The 24,753-nt window shown below is 41.1% G+C and overlaps 1 protein-coding gene across 12 annotated transcripts in view; it reads left to right on the forward strand.

Annotated features, from left to right (window-relative positions):
- Positions 1–24,753, forward strand: part of KANSL1L (KAT8 regulatory NSL complex subunit 1 like) — a 108,101-nt gene that overhangs the window by 67,055 nt on the left and 16,293 nt on the right. For all 12 annotated transcript variants that reach the window (XR_008313044.1, XR_008313046.1, XR_008313045.1 and 9 more), the window contains 6 exons: positions 3,329–3,482; positions 15,658–15,768; positions 16,615–16,752; positions 19,029–19,153; positions 20,250–20,374; positions 21,662–21,716. Coding sequence is in view for 9 of the 12 variants with exons in the window: in XM_053283413.1 (XP_053139388.1) it covers positions 3,329–3,482; positions 15,658–15,768; positions 16,615–16,752; positions 19,029–19,153; positions 20,250–20,374; positions 21,662–21,716 (708 nt within the window). In the remaining 3 variants the exon portion in view is untranslated. The remainder of the gene's footprint in view (positions 1–3,328; positions 3,483–15,657; positions 15,769–16,614; positions 16,753–19,028; positions 19,154–20,249; positions 20,375–21,661; positions 21,717–24,753) is intronic.

The raw sequence follows: 24,753 nt of genomic DNA on the forward strand, positions 1-24,753 counted from the left end.
CATCAAGTGTATCCATTAGCCATACACATAAAGGGCCTGGACAACATCCTGGCAGACGATATGATCGGATTTTCCCTCAGCAACAACAGCACAAGTGGGAGATCAAAACAAAGTGCATCACACCATTCTTTTCAAAGTGGATGTTAGCTACCATAGATCTGTTTGCCACTTCAGAGAACAAGAAGTGCAACCGCTTTTGCTCGAGAGCGGGACACAACCCTGTATCTCTGGGGACGCCTTCCAGCTGGACTTGCAACAGGAGATTCCTTATATGGTTCCACCTTGACCACTGATCAGCCAAGTGGTCTCCCATCTTCTAACAGTTCCTACATCCTGTATCCTGGCCAAGGCAACCATGGTTTCTACAAGTACTCAGACTGTCGAGGAACCACTACCAAACAAAGACTACCACAGGTGGTGGATCTCTTAACTCTAGACAAAGGTAAGATACTACATCCAGATGTTCTGACGCTCTGCCTAAGAGCATAGTGGATTGACTCCTGAATAAAATTCTTCTTAACCAGAGGAAATCTTCTATTAGGCGCAATTACAGGGGCAAGTGGCTTCATTTTAAACTTTATGCAAGGAAGCAGCCTGACCTCGCCACTATTGGGGACGTGCTTCTCTACCTTACAGATCTGGAGTCTCAGGGTTTAGCTAATGTGCGTCTCAAAGTGCATTTGGCTGCATTATCCGCTAGATATCCAGGTTACGGAAAGACTCTTTTTTCACACCCCAAAAGTAAGGCTTTCCTAAAGGGCTTTAAAAACCTGTACCCACTGGTTCACATTCCTATTGAGCCCTGGAATATATCTCTGGTCCTTTCATCTTTGACTGAAGCCCCCTTCAAACCTATGAATTTGGCCTCCATCAAACTGGTAACTCTGAAAACAGCTTTCCTGTTGGCCATCACTACAGCCAATTTAGTAAGTGAATTAACAGCCCTAAGAATAGATTGACCGTACACTAGAATCTATCTGGACAAAGTTTTGATGCGTATGGTCCCAGATTTTCTACTGAAAATAGTGTCCAACTTCCACCTCAACCAGGACATTGTCCTACCGACATTTTTCAGAGATCCTTCAACTCCATTAGAATATGTAATGCACTCCTTAGATGTACAGAGAGCACTGCTGTACTACCTACAGCGAACTAAGGACTTCAGGTCTACCAAATGTCTATTTGTAGCATATGAAGGCTCTTTTTAGGGGCTCCTGTATTTCTAGACAAAGAATGTCCGGTTGTCTGGTGGAACTCATCCTACTGACACACAAGCAACAGAATGTTCAGCCACCAGAAGCAATCAAGGCCCATTATGTTCATCCCTACGCTGCAACTGCACACCTATCGGAGGAAATCTTCACTGACATCTGCAAAGCAGCAACTTGGTCCACTAAGTTACCTTTCGTCAAGCATTACGCCATAGATGTGCACTTTGTTGCAGAGGCGAGCTTCAGGAGAAGCCTTTTGAAGCGGGTGTTACAATAGCTACTACTGCACCTTTCTCCTTTGGGGAGCTAGCTAAACACCCATTCTTATGGATCTCGACAGATCTAGATCCAGGTAAACAGGTTGCTCCCCTGTAACTATTGATCTGGTAGAGATCCATTGATATCCATAAGACCCTCTGGAGGCGGGGCTTGATCGTTGCGATGAGCTGCAGCATGTTACTGCGAGGGTCCTGTGCAGGCGCATTACCCATTCTTATGGATGTCAGTGGATCTCTACCAGATCAAAAGTTACAGGTGAGCAACCTTTTTTTTCAGCAGCCCCACCCCCACCCCCGATATATCTACTGGACCGTTCTTTCTCTCTCTTTCTCTCTCACACACTTGCGCGCTCTCTCTCTCTCTCTCTCTCTCTCTCTCTCTCTCTCTCTCTCTCTCTCTCTCTCTCTCTGTCTCTCTCTCTCTCTCTCTCTCACTGTCACACACACACACACCCTTCTGTTTAATCAGGCCTTTGGTTAAATGTTTTAAAGTTTATACTGTATTTTAAAAAACTGCTTTAATTATTTTAATGTTTTACTTGCTTGGTATGTTATGCCAACTAACTATCTTGAGATGCATATGTTGGGTGGTATAAAAATATGCAAAATAAATATGTTCATTTTATTTTTACATTTCTATCCCGCTCTTCCTCCAAGGAGCCCAGAGCGGTGTACTACATACTTGAGTTACATACTTCAAAACCCTGTGAAGTAGGTTAGGCTGAGAGAGAAGTGACTGGCCCAGAGTCACCCAGCTAGTTTTATGGCTGAATGAGGATTTGAACTCGGATCTTCCCGGTCCTAGTCCAGCACTCTAACCACTATACCACGCTGGCTTAACTGCTGTAGTTTTAAACATCTTATTAGCTATTTTGGATGCCTCTGGAGGGCAAGAGTGGGGTTGAAATGTTTAAATATCAAATCAAATCAAATCATTTATTACAGCCATAGATGAATATTACACCAGCATACAATACTCTACAGTGTACACTTACAAACTACAAGCATCCACAGTTGGCTCTTGACAAACTTTACACACAGCAACACAAAACACTGCAATATTGTGAATGACATGTGTCTGAAAGGAGCTAGGAAATATAAAATTGATCAGAGTGACCCAGGAAAGCATACGAAAAAACCTTAAATCTCTTCTAAGTTCATAGTTAAACAAGCAATACACAAAACATGATCAAGAATTTTGACTACTTCTGCACCACACAGGCAGACCCTCTCATTGAGGGGAATTTTTCTGATCCTTCCCTCCTGAACTGCAGATGGTAAAGCATCAAATCTCAGCAGGGAAAAGGCTCTGCAGTATTCTAGAATAGTAATGTTTAAATATTTTAATGTTTTAAAAAATAGTTACCTAGTGGGAAATGTTGGGTGCTCGTTAAAGCAAAGTGTAAGGAAGTTTACAGGAATCCTACTAAAAAGCAAGATTTAATTACTTTATTTTCCCCAAAAGATGTATTTCCAGCCTACAAAGCAAATGATTGAGATTTCTCTGTTCCAAAAATTAGAAATCTAATACATAATACATTCCCTCAAGCTCATTAGCTGCCTACTAAAGCCAAAGCAAATCTTTTCACCCGTTCTTAGAGACAAACTTGGTTATATATCTTCCTGCTCTGAGGTAAATTATTTATTTAAGATTTAAACCAACAATTTTTGATGTGGCTAAAGCATAGTCTGTCACCTCACTTTTAGACAAGATTTGTTCATATGTTATATGTGCAAATAAAATGGCTTTGTCTCCAGTCCACCTGCAAATAAACTTTTCTTTGACCCATTTTTGGAATGTGGAAAAGTTTTCAGTGAAACCTGTGTGTTGTCTTACAGGCTATGCCAGTGAGAAATGCCCTATTTAACAGAGCAGAGGTAGTTCCAGGCTCCTCTTGGAGTAGTTATGAGCTTGGCCCCAAGCCCAGGACACACAACGAACTCATGTTAGAACTTGATTCCTCATTCCATCCTGTCTTATCATTCCCTTCAGGTAAGTGGTTCCTTGCTATCAAATGTAATATTTCTGTAGTGGAAAGGGGTATTATTAAAAGAACTGCTGAATTTTCCAGCTTCTATCTATTTGTTTATTATATTTATATCCCTTTGCAATGCACATCTCACTGCAGTGAGTAAAGGATCATTAGCTTTTAAAGAAGCTGGACTACATATTGACAAAGGCAACTCGGATTTCTGAATAATAATAAGGAAAAAAGGCAAGCCAGAGATAGATTGCTGTGCTGTATTACTCATTTTGTTCCTGACAGAAAGAAAAGAAAGGGTCATCAGGGAATGGTTGGCCCTTAACATGCTTTGAAGCATCTGAAAAAAGGGACCTCCATGAAATGATAAAACTGGGAGTTATTGCCTCAGCAGAATCCAATATGACAGACTTCCTATTTAGGGTTGCCACGTTTAAAGCTTGTTAAATCCATGTGCTTTTAAATCTCCCAATGCAACAGTTGTGGTATTTCCTGGCCATTGCCTTCTGGTTCTGTCTCTCTTACAGGCACACAGACACCATATGCTGCAATTCATCATGCTGGTAGCCAGTTAAGCACAACTGCTGCTGTCTGCTGAAAACAGTTGAGATAGGCAGGGAATATTGCCCCTTTCCGTGGCTGAGTGGTGGCAGAGGAAAGTCAGGAGTGTTCCAGTAAGTGCTGTGGAAGTGCATGGTTGCTGAGTGGACAGATGTGGAGGCATTTGCTAGTGACAACAGCAGGGACATCTGCCCAATCAGCAGGCATCAGCATTTGCATGGTGCTGACTTTAGCACCTTCACCATCTCCAGAAAGTAAAGGCAGAAATTAACCACCCTTTTCGATTGCTGTGCAACAGCCAGTGGCAGGATTACCTAGTCAGCTGCCACTGTAATTGTTTATTGTTGTAAGCTGCTTTTGAAGCCAGTCTTGGCTGAAAATTGGTATTAAATACAGGCTATTTCACAAATTAAATGGCAGCAAACCCAGGTTTGCTGCTGAATGTGTATTTGGCAGGAGGCATTATTAATCCCAGTTCCGTCAATTATACTTGATATGTATAGTTTATGTTTGCAAATGCAAACTTGTTGCTTTCACACTTTGTGCACATATGCTTATGTGAACACTCTTAAAATATCAGAGTTTATACACTTAAACTTGTGATGTAATTTGGCTCTTGAGACACCAGTTTTATGTTGGTGTTTGTTTATCAATCATATTTTTATACCGCCTGATATGTATTATTTCTTGTTTTCACAGTCAGACAGGTGTTATTGACTGGTTTGTGTTATCCAGGCATCGAGTCCTTCCCAAGGACCGGGGATGGCTAAATTTTATCATCAATACTGTTGCAAAATATAGGCTGTTCCCGATAAAGTTGTTTTTTGTAGTTGGCTGATGGTGATTTCTGAGGCCCCTATGGTGTTGAGGTGCTTTTCAAGTTGTTTTGGAATTGCACCTAGGGTGCCAATTACTACTGGGATTATTTTGGTCTTCTTCTGCCACAGCCTTTCAATTTCAGTTTGTAGATCTTTGTATTTTGTGATTTTTTTTCTATTTTTCTTCTATTCTGCTATCACCTGTTATTGCTATGTTGATTATTTTGACTTGTTTTTCTTTCTTCTCGACTACAGTTATATCTGGTGTATTGTGTGGCAGATGTTTGTCTGTTTGTAGTTGGAAGTCCCATAATATGTTTGCATCTTCATTTTCTACAACTTATTCAGTTTTATGGTCCCACCAATTTTTGGCTACAGGTAGCTTGTATTTTTTGCAGATGTTCCAGTGTATCATCCCTGCTGCCTTGTCATGCCTTTGTAGTCCGTCTGTGCGATCTTTTTACAACAGCTGATTAAGTGGTCCACTGTTTCATCTGCTTCTTTACAAAGGTGGCACATGCTGTTTGTTGTTGGTTTTTCTACTTTTGCTCTTCTTGTTGTTGTTGTTCTTATTTATTTATTTATTCAATTTATTTACCGCCCTTCCAAAAATGGCTCAGGGCGGTTTACACAGAGAAATAATAAATAAATAAGATGTCCCCAAAGGGCTCATAATCTTAAAAGAAACACAAGATAGACACCAGCAGCAGTCACTGGAGGTACTATGCTGGGAGTAGATAGGGCCAGTTACTCTCCCCCTGCTAAATAAAGAGAATCACCACGTTAAAAGGTGCCTCTTTACCAAGTTAGCAAACATCCCTAGGTGTTTCCCCCAGAGACATTTAAAGAAGTACGTATGGCATTCGGACTTTATGGGTTTGCTATAATGGACTATCAGGCATAATATTTGCTAAATTATATTGACCCATTTCAAACTGGCTTTTGGGCTGGCTATGGGGTGGAGACTGCCTTGGTCGGCCTGATGGATGATCTCCAACTGGAAAAGGACAGAGGGAGTGTGACTCTGTTGGTCCTTTTGGACCTCTCGGCGGCTTTCGATACTATCGACCATAGTATCGTTCTGGAGCGTCTGAGGGGGTTGGGAGTGGGAGGCACTGCTTTGCGGGTGGTTCCACTCCTAGCTCTCGGGCAGGTTCCAGATGGTGTCCCTTGGAGACTGCTGTTCTTAAAAATCTGAACTCTTGTATGGTGTGTCTCAGGGCTCCATATTGTTTCCGATGTTGTTTAACATGTACATGAAACCTCTGGGAGAGATCATCAGGAGATTTGGTGCAGGGTGCTATCAGTATGCTGATGACACCCAAATGTGTTTCTCTATGTCAGCATCATCGGGAGAGGGTATAACCTCCCTAAATGCCTGCCTGGAGTCAGTGATGGGCTGCATGAGGGATAACAAACGGAGACTGAATCCAGATAAGATGGAGGATACTCATTGTGCAGGGCCGGAACTCGAGAGACAATTTTGATCTGCCTGTTCTGGATGGGGTCACACTTCCCCAGAAGGAACAGGTACGCAGTCTAGGGGTGCTTCTGGATCCAAGCCTCTCCCTGGTCTCCCAGGTTGAGGCGGTGGCCAGAAGTGCCTTCTATCAGCTTTGGCTGATATGCCAGCTGCATCTGTTTCTTGAGATGAACCACCTCAAAACAGTGGTACATCTGCTGGTAATCTCCAGACTGGATTACTGCAATGCACTCTATGTGGGGCTGCCCTTGTATGTAGTCCGGAAACTACAGTTGGTCCAGAATGCGGCAGCCAGATTGGTCTCTGGGTCATCTCGGAGAGACCATATAACTCCTGTATGGAAGGAGCTACACTGGCTGCTGATATGTTTCCGGGCAAAATACAAGGTGTTGGTTATAACCTATAAAGCCCTAAACAGCTTAGGCCCTGGGTATTTAAGAGAATGTCTTCTTTGTCATGAACCCACCGCCCACTGAGATCATCTGGAGAGGTACATCTGCATTTGCCACCGGCTCGTCTGGTGGCTACTCAGGGACGGGCCTTCTCTGTTGCAGGCCCGAGGCTTTGGAATGCGCTCCCTAGTGAAATAAGAGTCTCCTCATCTCTGACAGCTTTAAAAAAGTCTTTAAAGATGCTTCTGTTCACCCAGGCTTTTAATGGTTTTAATGCTGTTTTAAAATATTGTTTTAATTTTTTTTAATTGTTGTAATGTTTTAAACTTTCTGTTTCTGTTTTAAATAATGTTTTATTTCTGTTTTCATTTTGTTGCAAACTGCCCACAGATGTAAGTTTTGGGCAGTATAAAAATATGTTAAATAAAATAAAACGAATGAATGAATAAATAAATAAATAAGTAAAGGGGGAGCTGCTCAGAACTGAGAAGGAACTTGTGCTGTCTCTTATCAAACAGTTCAATCCTTTGAAAGAAGCAGTTTTGCCAGTTTGCAACCTGGATATGGATGTATCTGGATCTAGACTTTTAAATCTCCCATTGAAGGAGATGAGGCAGCTGCAAGTCTTAGTACCTGTAGCTCCTAGATCTGTGAAAGTGATCCATATGGTATACATAATACTGGGTTCTGCGCTTGTGCAGGACCTTGCAGAGTAGATGACTTTAGCTCCTTGTTTGCTCTAAGCGCATTGCGCAGCAGCATGACCGTTGAACAGGCCTTTACTGTCAGTTCCTTTTCAACTACCTCAGTGTTCACTTTGTTGGACTCTGCTTCTCAGCAGATCAGTTCTGTGGGACAGCGAAAAGTGTTTTTACTGGTTTGACTTGGACTGTTTCTATTATTCTTATGTGTGTTACTTGGTTTCAGTGAAAGATTGGGCTGATTACTTAGCAATATTTTGGATTGTTGATTAACTACGTGGTTGGTTAGTGTTTTGGCTGTGGCGACAAGAGAACTAGGACTGGACTGGACTACTCCTACTCTAAGTGTGGTGTGGTTCTCCCTTCGAGCGACTCACTCAGTTTGTTTTGTTTGTGGAACGAACATAACACTTCAAGTTGCAATATTTGTACATCATTTTTGCGCCAGACTAGAAAGAGCAGGGCTCTTCATTTTAAGAGCCGCTATCTACTAGAATATCTCCGCCTGAGAACTCCACGCCCACATCCACATGGACAGATATTGCTTCGTCAGTGTCGAAATCAATTGAGCGGTCTCCACTTACTGTTGACATCAAGCAAGATGTCTTAGCTTGACACCGAGGTCGTGCTGGATCTGTCGACAGCCAAGGACATCATGATTCTTCTAGAGTCGGGCGAGAGCACTCCATTGACCACCACTTTTAAGGGCTTTTTGAGCTATGGCCTCGACATTGAGGAGGGAGACGATACCGAACAAGATAAGATACCCAAGATGCCGTCAATATTGAACAGAACCACCGTAATACAAGGGTTACTGCCAGATAAGGGGTGGGGGGACAATACAGAAGTGGCAAACTCAAAGAGCAGCTCCACAGATACTGCAAGTCGCCACACAGGTCACACTGACAAGGAATGAGATCAGAGATGCTTCAATACAGACTACTATGCAGTAGCAAACCACTATTACAATCCAGGATGCGGCAATACAAACAAATTTCATTCCACCTCCACTAATACTGCCACCTCACTTCCAGGTGACAACATCCATTCAGACACAGAAACAAATGGAACATGCCACAGCCCGCACCATGGCAACTCAAACAGTGACAATACTTAAAATCATGGCAACACAGATGATTCTGTAAGGAGATTCAGACGCGTCTAGAAGGGACAGGAGAAAGTCCTCATCGGAAAGAGAATCAAGATGGGTCTCATCTGGTCACACCAGCTGCACAGCAGTAAGCAGTAAGGATGGAGAAAAGAACAAGCAAAGACATGCTACCACGGCATGTACTTCTGCAACCACCCATGCGTTAGTCCATGAGGACTCCTCAGAAGAAGAGGACGATTATTTATTTATTTATTCCTCGAATTTGTATGCTGCCCCAAACTTTCATCTCTGGGCGATTATGCTACTGATTCTACTGGAGAAGAATCTAGTGTACATATCGCAGAGCCAAGCCAAAATGTAGCAGCGACTCCATCCATATCACCAAAGGAAGAGATGAAATCCTATCACCAACAAATAGTAGAAATGGCTGAGATGCTAGGTTTAGGTCTAAAACAAAACTACAGACCTAGATGACCCAGTATACAATTTTATGAAGAAAGCTGCAGGTTTGCAACTGGTATACTTACCGATGCTACCTGTAATTATTAAAGCAGTGAAATCAGCTTGGGAAGTTATCCAAACTTCTACGCCAACGTCAAAAGAACTGGGAACTCTGTATAGAATACAAGAAGAAGAAAATGAATATCTTATGAAGCATCCAGTGCCAAACTCATTAATAATAAACTGTGCATCTACCTCCAAAGGTGTCAAATGCCATACAACTCCCATGGATAAGGAGGGGCAAAAACTAGATGTTTTAGGCCGAAGAACCTATGCGGCAGCATGCCTAACTATTAAAATTGCCAACTACATGTCATGTTTATCAAAATACTTATTCTTTATGGGAGTCTTTGTATGAGGAACGCTCCAATTTATCACCGGAGGGTTTTCTAAAAATGTTTGAAAGTACTTTCACAAAGACTATTACTGCTACACATCAGCAGTTAAGTAATGCTAAGCATCTCACGGAATCAGAGTCATGAACGCGAACATCAGCAATAATGATCAGACGGCACACTTGGCTATGTGCGACTAACTTACAGCATGACATGTGGGACCGCATAGAAGCTCTGCCATTCGATGGAAAAGGACTATTTTGTGAGGAGACAAACTCCTCAATGGAGAAATGGGAAAAGCCAAATAATACAGAGAAGACGTTCACAATGCCAGCGCCAAAATACGCCAATGCTAAACTTCAAACATATCAGCAGAGACAAAATATGGACTGTCAGAGTGAATGGAGATACTTCAGAAAGCCTTTTCAAAGGTACAATTGAAAGCCCTATGTAACAAGAAACAAAGACAATCAGCCAAACTGTAATAAAGCGACCGAACAAGCCAAACATCACCTTTGATTGGTCACAGAGCCCATCTGCACAACTAAACACCAACAGTATTTTGACATACCATCAACGCCAGAAACAACATCATGCCTCGTGTATGCCAGAAACAACATCAAACTGGCAAGTCACACCCAAGCAAGGAGCCACATAACATCGGATCGGTGGGTCTTGAGGATAATCAAGACAGGATATGCGATAGAATTTATGACTCTGCCAGAATTTACGGGCATAAAATACACTCCCCAAGCTATAACGTTGATAGAAGAGGTCAAAGTCTTGTTGGAGAAACAGGCAATATTGCCTGTGCAATGGGCTCACAGTCAAGTGGGATTTTGCTCTCAATACTTTCAGATCCCGAAAAGGGATGGCGGCATCTGCCCGATAATGGACCTATGATGGCTGAGCCTGCATGTTGAAGTGAAAAAGATTCACATGATAACGCTGCAAGCAATCTTTCCACTTCTACACAGGGAAATGTGTATTGAAACGTTGGATTTGAAAAATGCATATTTTCATATCAGCATTCAGGAGAACCACAGGAAATACCTGCGCTTCACGGTGGGCACAGACATATATCAATACAATGTACTGCCCTTTGGCCTGGCTACAGCCCCAAGGGTATTTACAAAATGCATGGCAGTGATCATAGCCTACCTTTGGACCATGGGTCTCTCCATCTTTCAATTTCTGGATGACTGGCTTTTCACTGCAAGAACAAGGGGACAGTTAGTTTTGCAGATACATTGTGTGATAACTCTGTTAAATGACTTAGGAGTCCAAATCAATTGGAAAAAATCACTCCTGCAGCCAGCCATGTGTCTCCAGTATATCGGAGTAGTGCTGAACATGGATACACAAAAAGCGTATTTACTGGAGGACAGATATGAGTGGATAGCCCAAATGGTCACAGATTTAAATATGTCACCACAACAAAAAGCAAGAACTATACAGATACTTATGGGCCTAATGGCTTCTTGCACATCAACAGTTCGCTATGCGAAGCTACAACTGCGAAAGCTCCGAAAGATGTGGTACTTGCTGGAATTCCACTCCAACATCGATTCTCATATTCCGTAGAAGGTGCTAGCATCCCTGTGTTGGTGGACCAGCGGGAAAAATCTCCTACAGGGTATTCCATTCAGGACTCCAGTACCTATGGTGACTATAACAACAGACGCCTCAATGCAAGGCTAGGGAGCCCATCTGTTACATCTGAGAATACAGGGCCTTTGGACAACACAGGAAAGGCAGCTACATATAAACTGCTTGGAGCTCCTTGCGGCATATAAGGTGCTGAGGTTGTTCCAGAAACCCGTTGAAAACCAAGTGGTCCAGATACAGTTGGGCAATACCTTGGCAATTGCATAGATAAACAACCAAGGTGGGACTGTGTCAACTCAGTCTGCAGATGTGGAATAGGTGCATTGTGCGGCAGATCCACATGATAGCTATCCATATAAAGGGAGAGGATAACATATTGGCTGGTGCTTTAAGCAGGGAGTAAGTCTTACAGCAGCACGAGTGGGAGATGAACTCGAGTATCCTACAAGACTTGTTTGCACATTGGGGAACTCCAATGGTGGATCTTTTTGCCACCCCAAAATGCTGACAATATTGCTTGAGAATGCGGCTGGGAAGCCACTCAAAGGGCGATGCTTTCCAGTACCAGTGGACTCAAAGTATGATCTATTTGTACCCACCTTATCCACTGCTGAACAGAGTGGTTGCCAAGATGCTGCAGGACAGAACCACTGGCATTCTAATAACACCTTGGTGGCCAAGGCAGCTGTGGTTTCTGCAGTTACTCAAACTGTCTGGCCGGAGTTACAGATGCTTGCCTCAACCAAACGATCAATTAAGCCAAACAAAGAGTCTACTAATGCACCCAAATCTACAAACATTTAATCTCACAGCGTGGAAAATAGGCTTCTGAAAAAGATCTTACTTAACAACAGAAAGCCATCCACCAGAAAAAATTACAGAGCCAAATGGAGAAGATTCTGCAAATATGCAAATAAAGAGCACTTTCAGCCCATGCAAGCAACATGCAAGCAGGAAGTATTGCTATACCTCACCACATTGAAAAAAGAAGGCCTAGCTAACATATTGATCAAGGTGCATCTGGCAGCAAAATCCGCTTGCCATAAGGGGTGGGACGGAAGAACAGTGTTCTCTCACCCGAGGTGCAAAAACTTTATGAAGGATATAAACAATATGTATCCTCCTGTGCGTCAACCCATGGACAGATAGAGTCTGTCCTTGGTACTCTGAACGTTGACTGAGAAGCCATTTGAGCCAATGGCAACCAATACACTGAGGTTAGCAACATTGAAAACTATTTTCTTAGTGGCAATAACTAGTGCAAAGCACGTCAGTGAACTCTTAGCTTTGCACATAGATGAACCTTACACTAAATTCTTTGGTGATAAGTTAGTCAGGCGATTAGACCCAGAGTTTAGACCAAAGGTAGTTATGGATTTCCATTTGAATCAAGATATGGTCCTACCTAGCTTTTTCAGGAACCCATCTATGGCATTAGAATACTCTATGCATTCACTGGATGTCCTCAGGGTACTGTTGTACTATTTGAAGAGAACAAGGGTCATCAGACAAACTAAGCAGTTGTTTGTTTGCTTTAAAGGTCACTCTCCATCCCGCCAGACAATATCTCATTGGTTGGTGGAAACTATTTTGATGACTTACAATCAACAAGGGGTGTCTCCGCCAAAGTTGGTGAAGGCCCACTCAACTCAGGCATATGCAACTTTGGCAGCACATTTGTCAGGAATAAGATATAGGGACATCTGTATGGCTGCATCCTGGTCTTCAGACCAAACCTTCATAAAACATTACGCCTTGCTCTGTAGCCGATTTTGGAAGGGCAGTACTAAAAAGCGTGTTACCATAGCTTGTGGCTCCCACCTATAGGGAAGCTCGTAATTCCCCCAATGTTTATGACTGACGTGGAATCACTATCCAGATAAACAGGTTGCTTACCTGTAACAGATGATGTGGTAGTGATCCCACAACATTCATAAAACCCACCCAGCCATCCCCACTGCAGAGTGCTAGCACACACACAAAAAAACGTGTCTGCCAACAAGAAACTGAAACAAGGACACCCAACCGCCAATATAAATGGACGCTGAGCACGCGCAATAGGCAGTAGGGGGTGTCTTGAGGAGCAAATGAATTTTACTCGAAGTGGTCTGCGCAGGCAGAGAACCCAATATTTATGACTGTCATGGGATCACTACCAGATCATCTGTTACAAGTAAGCAACCTGTTTTTCTACCCAAATAAGGTGACGATGCAGACAGACCCACGCTTTTTGCTAAAAGTTGTTTCGGACTTTCATTTAAGTGCGGATATTATCTTATCTGTATCCTTTCAGAATCCATCTTCTGAATTAGACACTGATTTGCATGCATAAGATGTTTGTAGATCATTATTATACTATCTGGCGAGAACAAAGGTTAAAATGAACTGGTTGTTTCTCACTTTTAAAGGCAAATGTATGGGGAAATCTGTTTCATGCCAGTGTATGTCCCGTTGGCTAGTACAGCTATAAAGTTCAGGGAGTGGCTCAGCCATGTTCAGTGAAGGCAGATTCAACAAGGGCATATGCATCCTTGGCTGCACATTTGTCGGGACTGAGGATGCAGAATATTTGTCAGGTGGTGACATGATCATCTAATCTGCCGTTTGTGAAACATTATGCCTTGGATGTGCGAATGGCCACTGCAGCGGAGTTTGGGAGAAGTGTCTTGAAGAAAGTCTTGCAGTAGCATACTGCTCCCACCTACCAGGCTAAGCTTACTAATCACCCATCATTATGAATAACATGCAGATCCCTTTCACAGAAAAACAGGTTGCTTACTTTTTTTTTTTTTTAACATTTTATATCCCACTCTTCCTCCAAGGAGCCCAGAGCGGTGTACTACATACTTAAGTTTCTCTTTCACAACAACCCTGTGAAGTAGGTTAGGCCGAGAGAGAAGTGACTGGCCCAGAGTCACCCAGCTAGTTTCATGGCTGAATGGGGATTTGAACTCGGGTCTCCCCGGTCCTAGTCCAGCACTCTAACCACTACACCACGCTGGCTCTCTTACTTGTAACTCTGAGTGATCTGCAATTATTCATAAGACCCTTGCACCCTCGTCGCTGCAGTATGCTATTCTTAAAGTACTTATCTATGTTTATGCACTTTCATTTCAAGTTGTAGGATGATCATCTGTTGCGGCAGTCATCCAGGAACCAATGATAAAGGCGCTCTAACCGCCTATTCAGTGGTCACACAGTTGCATGACGTGCTTAGAGCACACGAGGAGCTAAAGTAGTCTACTCTGCGAGATCCTCTGCAGGCACATAACCCCTTATTATGAATACGTGCAGATCACTCACAGATCAATAGTTACAAGTAAGCAACTTGTTTTTCTGTCTGCCATCTTCCCTTACTTCCCATATGGCACACTTGGAGTTCAGTAGGGCTCTGAAGGACAAGACAGACCGTAGGACTAGGGAAGAATGGGTGCAAGAAGTTGGGTTGCCTCTCCTCTTGCTGCGTCAGGTATTGCATGACAGGCCAGGAAAACTAACTCTATTTGTTCAATAAGGCACATCCTCTTAACAGGTGCAAACAATAGCATAATGCAACCACATAGATAGACTGTAGAGGTCATGTCTGAGAACATTTTCTCACATTACTGGCCAGTTACGTCATTCTTTGTGTATGTGTTGAATGATATCAAGGTGTTATGTATGTATGTATGTATTTATTTATTTATTTATTTACAGAAGATTATGTAAGAGAAGTAATTTAAATGTCTCTCCACTGGTTTTTATATTGAATAAGAGACAGAATTAATTGGCATAATGAAATTAATGGGGATGTGATTACAGCAGGTTAGAAAAAAATAGTTACAACAGTTTTCAAATAAGTATACAAATGATGTTAAAAGATAAACATTTTTAATCCCTTGTGCCATTCACAAAAATCCTAGCTGTTATCACTTCAAATTTCAGTTCATGGTGCTTTCAAATTTGAAAAATGTTTCCGGCTGCTAATAAGTTTTCACTGTTTCATAGTAGATAGCTTCAGTTTTATACAAAAGAGAAAGCAAGAAGATTGAATAGGTGGAGGGGTAGAGCATCAAAGGTCGAAGTGCAAGGATTGGTAGAATGTGTATTAATTAAAGTAGCATATTAATATAAACCTCGTCAGGAGGATGGTGGTGAAGGAGGAAAGAATGAATTTAAAATAAATGTGGTTGAATATTTTGATAAGCAACAGCACAGGAGTAGGAAAAGAGATGTTAAATAGAAGGAGAAAACCAAAGTTGTGAAATTAGTAAACCTTTTCTAGATTACCTAACGTCTAACAATGACTTGTATGAGCTCACGTTACAACTGAGCTAAAACTATTTGGATTTCACTATGGTTCATGCAAGGTGTGTTCACCTTTTCCATTTGCTATCTTCACAGCTGTGCCAGGGTAATCACTAGGATACAATGATTCCTGTTAACTAGTTCCCGAAAAGAAGTGCTGTTATGAGAATGGAAATCACTGCTGACTATGTATACATCCTAGTTGTTTTCTTCCCACAAAATTACAGATATAAATATAAGAAGAGGGGCTGGATTCTGTGAATTAGCCTTTGAAAACAGGCATGAAATTCCAATATAAGGCATGCAAGCTGTAATAATTTTTTGAGAGTGACAGAGAGCTCTTGGGTGCAAAAGTGTATTTCTTTATCTGTATACCTTTTATTTTTCAGATACTCCTCTTCATGTGTATTTCAAAACATTGCTCAAAAAGTACGAGATCAAAGGTGATCCTTTTGAAACTTCTGCCCTTGGTTTAGAGCTTAAGGTGTCTCCATCAAATGGTATGCAGTACATAATATAGATATTTTAATTTAGCCTTTTGTAATGTCTTGTGTTTTTTTGACTGGGGATTAATGATTCCCAATCATTAATGATACTTTAAAGTGGGAATGAGCAATACATAATTTTGGGAAGGAAGAGATTCTATCTCTGGTAGTTGTAGATTTCTGTATGAAAATTTGGGGGCAACCATTGTAGCAGATCTGGTGGAGGAAAGGAAACAAATACCTAGAGCTCATTGCCCCCTCCCACCATATTCATTATTTTTTCATGAAGATATCCAGATTTTCAAGGGCTGTTAAATAAACATATTACAAAACAGATGTTTTAAAATAATGTTAATTTCATGCATCTGAAATAACTATGACTATTCCAGCTGTTGATATATTTCCAGTGTGGCCCTCTGTACGGAACAAGTTGTCAACTTTGACTTTTGTAATATAATGTAAATATACTGTACAAGTCGTAGAAAAATGAATGAAATGTACGCACTGGCCACTCTGGTGTTTTTGTGTTTATTTTGGATAGTTTGAGCTTCCATAAATATATATATTACTAGAACTTTTCGATCTCTGTATGTTTTAAAAGGAGCCAGCGTGGTGTAGTGGTTAGAGTGCTGGACTAGGACCGGGGAGACCCGAGTTCAAATCCCCATTCAGCCATGATACTAGCTGCGTGACTCTGGGCCAGTGACTTCTCTCACAGCCTAACCTACTTCACAGGGTTGTTGTGAGGAGAAACTTAAGTATGTAGTACACTGCTCTGGGCTTCTTGGAGGGAAAGCGGAATATAAAATGTAATTAATTAATTAATTAATTAATAAAAAAATAATGCTTGCTTTGTTGTAGAATACAATTGGCATAAAACTTCTCTTCAACAATGGAATTGTGGATACGAATCTAGTTCCAAATATCAGGCTATGCCAGAAATATCAGAGCAGCTACAAGAGGGAAGAAAAAAGAGACATTTCAGTGAGACAGCAGTTGGTAAGTAAAAAGAAAAAAAAGTATTTTTCATACGAATAAAAGTTAGTTCTTATTGACCAAATAAGGCTCCAACTGTACTATTTAAGATGAAATGGAACTTCCAGCTGTGAGGTCCTACTTGCTTTGACATTTTTCTGTCACTCATTTCATCTTGTATAATATATAAAAGATACTGAATAGTGGCTGCAGTCCATATGCCACTTTGCTCTTGAGGACTTTATTGTCATTTATGGAACTATTTAAGGATTACTTTGGAGTTAGTAATTTGCACTACATAGCTTCAAATCCCATTCATAGGGGGCTTTTAACATTTTTTATTTCAGTCTTCTGCATGGCATTGCAGATATCTAACTCCCCCTGTAAGCTTGAAAAGCAAGCAGCCTGTAGTGTGGTACGATCAAAAGCCCTGTTTGTATGCACAGGTAATTCTCTGGACTACTGTACTTGACTGCTGTCATTGCTGTTTCTCTGATTGAGTCAGGGGTTTACAGCTGCTAAATGAGTAGATTTCCCTCTCTTATCTTGAATTCCTACAGCAGTCTTACCCAGTTTATGCTACTCTTTTATGATGTGGCAAAAACTAAGTTTTAGAATTTGGGAGGGGTTGATTCTTTTCTATACTTACAGATTTTTCAGTATCTCCCAGTTTTCCCACTTTGGAAATACCAGAATTTCGCTGTCGTTTTCCCAATAGGATGCATTTAGGGAAAGAATAAAAATTTGGAATAAAGTCCCCTTTTCTTTTATTTCCTCAGTTCTTATTTTTGTGGGTTCTGTTTAGTGATGGCTGACACAAACATACCCTGGTTGTACTCGACTTGGCTCAGAATAAGCAGACCAATTGCCTAAGAAAATTGTAAATAGCTCAACTTATTCTGAGCCCATTAAAATTAAGTAATAGGGTTCAGTCACTTCCTCAACCCCCTTGTGCATTTCCAAACAGTTTTCCACCCATAGGCTTCCTCCCTGTTCACTTACCTTGCGGCGGCTGCAACTTCAGAAACAGGAATGAATGGAAGTCATTTTCTCTCTACTCCTGGCAGTAGAAAGAAAAGGATCTCTGTTCATTCCTGTTGCTGAAGCTGCAGTAATCACAGGGTAAGTGGATAACGGGGAAGAAGCATCTGGGTGGAACTCTGAGCGACCAGCAAGCGAGGTACCAGGAGTACTAGGAAATGTAGCTCTTTGAGCTTCTAAAATCTGTAAGCAGTGCTGGGAAAGTTAGATTCCCCTGGGTCACTGTGGTAGTAGCCCTGGTCGAGGGTGGGGGAGACACTTTCTGTTCTCTACCAGCAGAGTACCAGTAAGGTAAATTGAGACAATTACAGGAAGGGAAGAGTTGAGTTGTTGTTTTTGGCAGAAGAAAAACTGAGAAGGGAGTGGTTAATGATGTTTGCAAGCATGGTATGCCACCAGAGAGTTTGTAATGTGAGCATGGTGATCACAAACTTCAGGAGCATCTCTTCTATGCAGTTCCATCCATGAAAATAAGCCTGTGCAGAACACAGGCAAGACCTTTGACAAAGCTCTGGAAGATTAGAAGCAGTAACTTTGTCTCCTTAACCATGTGCAAAAGTGTTCCATGCATAGAATGAGAAGGTGAACCTAGCGCTTTCCTTGTGTGTTCCTTTTTGACAATACAGAGAGCAGCAGGAACAACAAGAAAACTTACATGTGATATAATATTCTGTTTGAGAATGATTAGTAAAGCAGGTCAGCAAGCTGCTCCATTTGGCTTTTGAGGATCTGGTTCTAGTTCTAGAATCCATGCAGTACTGAGGAAAATAATTTCTATCGAATGTTTCTTATTGTAGTGAAGACTGGAAAAGTTTCTGGATTTATTAATAATAATATTCTTTTTATTCATTTTAATTATGATATTCTATTTTTTTCATCAAAAAGTACTCATGTTTTATGTAGAACAAAGATGGTGATGATTCTTTGTCTCCAAAGGGCTCATAATCCCTTGTGAACTCAAGAAAGACACCAGCAACCACCACTGGGAGGGATGTGGTGGTGGGGCTTTGAGACAGCTGCTCTCCCCCTGCTAAATATAAGAGAGCCACCACTTTAAAGGGTGCCTCTTTGCCCAGTTAGCAGTTTATATGTCTTGGAAGACTCTGATGCAGAACTCACTAGTAGTCATTGTGTCATCCCCGTGTTATGTTCCAAGCGCGTGTATCATAATCAAGAAAGTGTTTAAACATCCATGATGAGTTCATTACATAGAACTTGATTCTCTAATAGATAAAAGAATCTTCTTTTTTTGGTGGCAGGAGAAAGTAACAATAGATTTGAAGCATTTTCCTTCCAGCATGAAGAGGAGGAATCCCATAATCATTTTGCAGGATCTGCTAATGATGACATGATTTCTAGATCAAGTCACAGTTCCTCATCACAGGTATATTTAAAATTAACATAGTTGTAGATTTACAGCCTACTCCTACTAATCTGCGTTAGGTGATGTGGGGCCCAAAGTAGCTTTCACTGCCCATGGCTAAAGCAGTCTGAAGGTGAGACTGAACTATCCAGTTTTGCCTCTTGGCTACTACACCTCCAGTATGGCTCCTGTTTACATGCAAACCATAATGTGTGGTTGAAATGGCATCTCTGAATCTCTGGCAGCTCCATCCTTGCCCTTGCCAATGCATGGCCCTTACAGTAGTGCCAGTGCAACTGCAACAGGACTTAAGATGATTGTAGCTCCACTATAATGGATAAAAGTTGTGCTAAAAATAAAGGTCGTTCTTGTCTATGGAACAAGCTGACACTTTCCTGAAAGAAGAGCAGTTCCTAGCCTGATTTAAAAATTCCAAACAGGAACTAAAATTTCTGGAAAATCAGGAGCTGATTTTCTGATATTCTTTAAAATATGCAGTAATCTTTCAGCTTATTTTTCAGCTGCTCTGTACTGTGAGAGACATCTGCATTTGGCAAAAGTTCCTCCTGAGGCTCCCTGCCCCCTCCTCCTTAGGGCAACTCTCTGCGCACTGCCACCCCCGCCATTCCTGGAAATCAAGGGATCCTTTGAAATGGCATGGGATATAGTGCAAGAGACTGCAGTGTGAGGGCATGGCGTGGAGGGGTGTGTGTGTGATTCCCAAAAACCACACAGAAGCATCTTCCACAAGCAGAGTACTGTTGTGCTTGGACAACTTAAGATACAACCCCAAGGATTTTTGGATTGTTCAAATGACCAAACCCTGATGTCCACTATTTGCCTTAATATTAAGGGGCCAAGATTGTTTATATTCGTGCAATACATGTTACAAAGCCAGTGAAAGAGGAAAAGTTGAATTTAAAGAGAAAAATAATTCAAAATAGTGGGGAATGTTTCAGTGGCATGAATCTTAACTATTAAAGGTGGTACTCTTACTAGTTTCATTGCATTGAAGCTTATTTTTAACTTTATGCATAGTCACTTATTCTCTAAATAAATAACGAAATAATGTTCCGCTGTTTAAAAGTTTTATTAATTTTAAGAATTTTTAAAATAGCTCAATTCAAGACGGAGACTGAGAAGTGAGAGCTCTTATGACATAGATAACATTGTTATTCCTATGTCACTGGTTGCACCATCTAAGCTGGAGAAACTGCAGTATAAAGAAATTCTTACTCCCAGGTACATTTAACTTGTTTACTGTCCATTCACAAGGCAGTGTAAGACTATATTTTTCAAGGGGCAAATTTAATGCTACTGCTGTGTGAATAAAACACAGATAATACTATGTGAATAATGTGAATACAAAGGTGAAATTTGAACATTAAAGAAGAACTAAGATAAACATGGAGGTAGCAGAGGGAGTATTTTAGAAATGCTTTCATACCTCTAGAAGAACTCCACCTACTTTTGATGATTTGCCAAGGGGACCACTCACTCATAAAGATGGACGAATATTTGAGTGGAATAGTGTGACTCCTCAGTGCCTCAGAAACTAGCTCAGTGCTCCCTGATGGGCGGGCAGACGCAGTGGCTGCAGGTGGGGGGAGAAGAAGAGAGATGGCTGGGAAGAATGTGGTTGGGGTAGCAAGCCAAAAAGCGGTGGGGGGACTAGGGGCGCAGATGTTCTGCGCTGGATCAGCTAGTTATAGTTATTATTTACACTGATCTTATCTGTGCTTACTCAGAATGGTAAAGTGATATCATTATGCACAAGATTGCAGATTTAGTAAATTAGGCCCAACCTGCAGATTATATGGGAGTTCTTCAAAGGCATTACTCTGCCATTCAGTACAGATAAGAGAGAGCTGTTAACAGTGAACATGGATATTTACATATGAATTCTGTCTATCCTAGATTAGTGAATGCCTGAAAACAGTTATTTCCCCACTTTTCAGATGTACACCAGCCAGTGCTGAAATTCACATTTAGGTATCTCTAAGTGTGTCTGTTTTCAAACATACATAAAAAAATTTTGTGATTGTTGACATTCACTGTAACAGTAAAGTTGTATTTAAAATGATAAGGCTTGATAGTTTTGCATCATGGGAGAGAGGCAGACAGATAGAAGAAAATGAACAAGGCTATGGGGATTTGCAGTTTAAGATCCCTGATGGAATATCAGGGAAACAAAAAATAAAGGCTGCACATCCAGTCAAATAGCTTACCAATAGCCCATAAAGCAGCAGTCCTCATAACATTGGGAAGAAGTAGATCAGCTTTTTGCTTTTTTGCACAGATATGTATGCACACAAGCAAAATACTGACTTGAAGAGGTCCAAGGAGAAGCTTAGGGCAGCTCTCAGCCTTTTGAATTAGTCAAGCTTTAACTTTGCAGTTAAGTTAGTTTACTGAATGAGTACATTTGCAGTATTTACAGGGGGAAATGATTTTTTTAAAAAACACAATGTGAAAAGTGAGTTCTATTCAGAAAATCCTGCACTCAGGAATCTTTTTTCTCATTAATAGCTGGAGACTTGTTAGCCTCAAGCCTTTGGAAGGTCTGCACAAAGATGAAGAAACGGTAGTTCATATTTCCATTCATTTCGTGATTTATTGCATTGCTGCTATATCACACTTTTGTTTTGTAGATCTCTTAAAACTAGATAATCTAGTTTTAAAAATAACCTTTGTGTTTTAATAAACATAGTAATAAACAATGTCTCCAACATCTAGAAAAGAAATATGTTAATATTAAATCTTTAGGACAAATGCAACAAAATATAAATATGTATTATGTGTATTGCAAGACGAGGTACAATGAAGAATTCCAGAGGAGGAAGGGGGAATGTCCCTCTCCTGTCCCCATTTGGGATGAGTGAGGAGCTCGCTCTTTGCCAAACCCCAAACCTCAGTTGTACAGTGTGTGGAGGAAAGTATTTTGAAGAATTTCTTATTCACTCATTCCTGTAACTCAGCGATTCCGAACCTTGGATCCCCAGATGATGTTGAGCTAGATGTCCCATCATCCACAGGGGCCATGTAGTTCAACAATATCTGGGTACCCAAGGTTTGGAACTTCTGCTGTAACCTATATCCCACCTTCTACATAAAATCATGCTCAAGGCAGTTTACATAAAATGAATACAAAAACAATCAACCACCAGCATCATAATTGCAATAAGATTTTATTTAACACATGATTTGCTGCTCATCAAATTATTGTGCCAGGCATACCTACTTTGGGAGGGAACTGTACAATTGTGCCATTGCAAGAGAAGGCCCTATTAAGTCCATTTGCTATACTTCAGACAGCAAGGGCACATGGAGGAAGGCGTTCAAGGTGGATTGGAAGTTTTGGTAAGATTCATGTGACAGGAAACAGTTCTGTAGATAAGTTTGATCCCAGGTCTGCGGAGTCAAAACCAGGACCTTGAACTGAGCTTGGAAAATAATCTGAGTAATGTGCTTTATTCTCCCTGGCCCTGGCAGCTACAGCTTCCACCAGTTGATGTTTCTAAACTGTCTTCATGTCCAAGCCCACATAGAGTGCATTATAGTGATGGAGTTTGTAAAAAGTGACCCTGGCCACTGTATCAGGTCATTATAATGTGGCTAGGCGCAAGGCCTTTTCTCGATTGTCAGTGGAGAGCATGTGCCCTGCTTCTGTCTTCCAGGGAAAGGATTCAGTCAGAATCAAGTGATCAGTCACTTGTTTTGCAGGCTTATCATGTTCCTGCCACAGGTTCTTCAGTAATCTGAAGAAGGGCATCCATTTAGACAGCTACCACAGACAGTGCCACATTTCACAATAAAGAGCAGTGACACACTGAATCAGACTCAGAGTTCAATAGTCTTAGATGCCAGGCAGATGCATGTACAACACAGGTCTTACAAATCTGATATGGGTTCCATGTGTGCAAGTGCAGACACAGCTACAGGCAAAAGTTTTGATGCACTGATTTGCCTAAATAAACCTCTCTTAGTAGCTCTACAGTTAAAAATTCTGTATTGGTACGTTTTTAAGTTCCACATTTTTCCTCCTTGGCTCTGTGTGCAATAGCTTTCAATATGGCAAGCTAATATTGTCTATGAGGAATGGCACAGTGTTTTAAGGTGTAATTGTCCCAAATAGCAAAGCTTTCTCCTTGCACTTGATATTTTATTCATTCATTCAATTTATATACCACACTTCCTAAAGTGGTTTCACATTAAAATAAAAAACACATAATAAAACAATTAAATTAAAAAAAAAAAACCACAGATTAAAACTCCTTAAAATTAAAACTAGATATCATTAAAAGCCAGTCTTAAAAGATGGGTCTTTAAGGCTTTCCTGAAGGCCTTGAAGGAAGATAATCCTTTTATATCCATGGGGAGCATGTTCCACAACCTAGGGGTGACAACTGCGAAGGGCCAATCCCAGGTCACCACAAGATGAACTGCTGGCACCAGGAGATGGAACCCTCCTGATAATCTTAAAGAGCAGTGGGGACCTTGTAGAGAAAGGCACTCTCTCAGATAACCCGGACCAGGGCTTTAAAGCACTTTGTTCTTTGCCCAGAAACATATCGGCAGTCAGTGTAACTGTTTAAGAACAGGCATAATGTGGTTTATTCAGGATACCCCAGAAACCAATCTGGCTGCCACGTTTTGGATGTAACCGGATCACCATCCAGATCTAATATATAATATTTTATACACACACACACACACACACACACACACACACACACACATATATATCACTGTCCAGTATATTTATACACACACACACAGAGTCCAGTGATGGAATTGTGGGAATGGTCTCTGTAAAGTAAAGTAAAGTGTGCCGTCAAGTCGCAGTCTGAGATGATGCCTTTCAACATCTTCCTAGATTGCTGCTGCCTGATATAGGTGTTTCCCATAGTCTGGGAAACACATCAGCAGGGATTTGAATCGGCAACCTCTGGCTTGCTAGTTAAGTCATTTCCCCACTGTGCCATTAGGTGGCATTATGATCTCTTTAGAAACTTGTTATATGAATATAGTTAAAATATATGGGATATGTGATACGACATCAATGAACAGCCTACATCCAAACATAAGAGATGCATGTGGGGAATGCTGCTGTGAGGAAACACTTACATGGTGGTCCCCCGACTCTCACGCATGCATTCTAGGGAGGCAGAATTTTTGCAATTTTTAGCATCTAAATTGCTAAAGACGACCCCTTTGTGTGTGCCCCAAAAAGTTGCATTTCCATTAGGATTTGTTTAATGTAGACCAATACAGATTATACAGGAGGTATGCTCACTAAGTGTTTCATTTAACATTCTTCTACTGAGACAGTTCCATATGCTGAAGAGACAAGCCAACTTTAAAATGAACAGCAACTTGTCTCTTCAACAGTGAAAACTGATGGAAAGAACAGCAAGCAAGCCTTTCATTTCATGTGCAGTCTTCTTCCATGTGTAAAATGCCTTTAGATTACAATTGGATTCCTTCCATACCAGTCTGTATACTATACATATCTCCAATCACAGTCCCAAATTCATGAGCTTGTGGGGAGTTAATCTGTGTGATTAATTCAGCCACATAGTGAATTTTCATGGGGAGGACCCAAGCATGAGGAGTACTTG

The sequence above is a fragment of the Hemicordylus capensis genome, chromosome 1, assembly GCF_027244095.1.
Source record: "Hemicordylus capensis ecotype Gifberg chromosome 1, rHemCap1.1.pri, whole genome shotgun sequence".
Lineage (NCBI taxonomy): Eukaryota > Metazoa > Chordata > Lepidosauria > Squamata > Cordylidae > Hemicordylus > Hemicordylus capensis.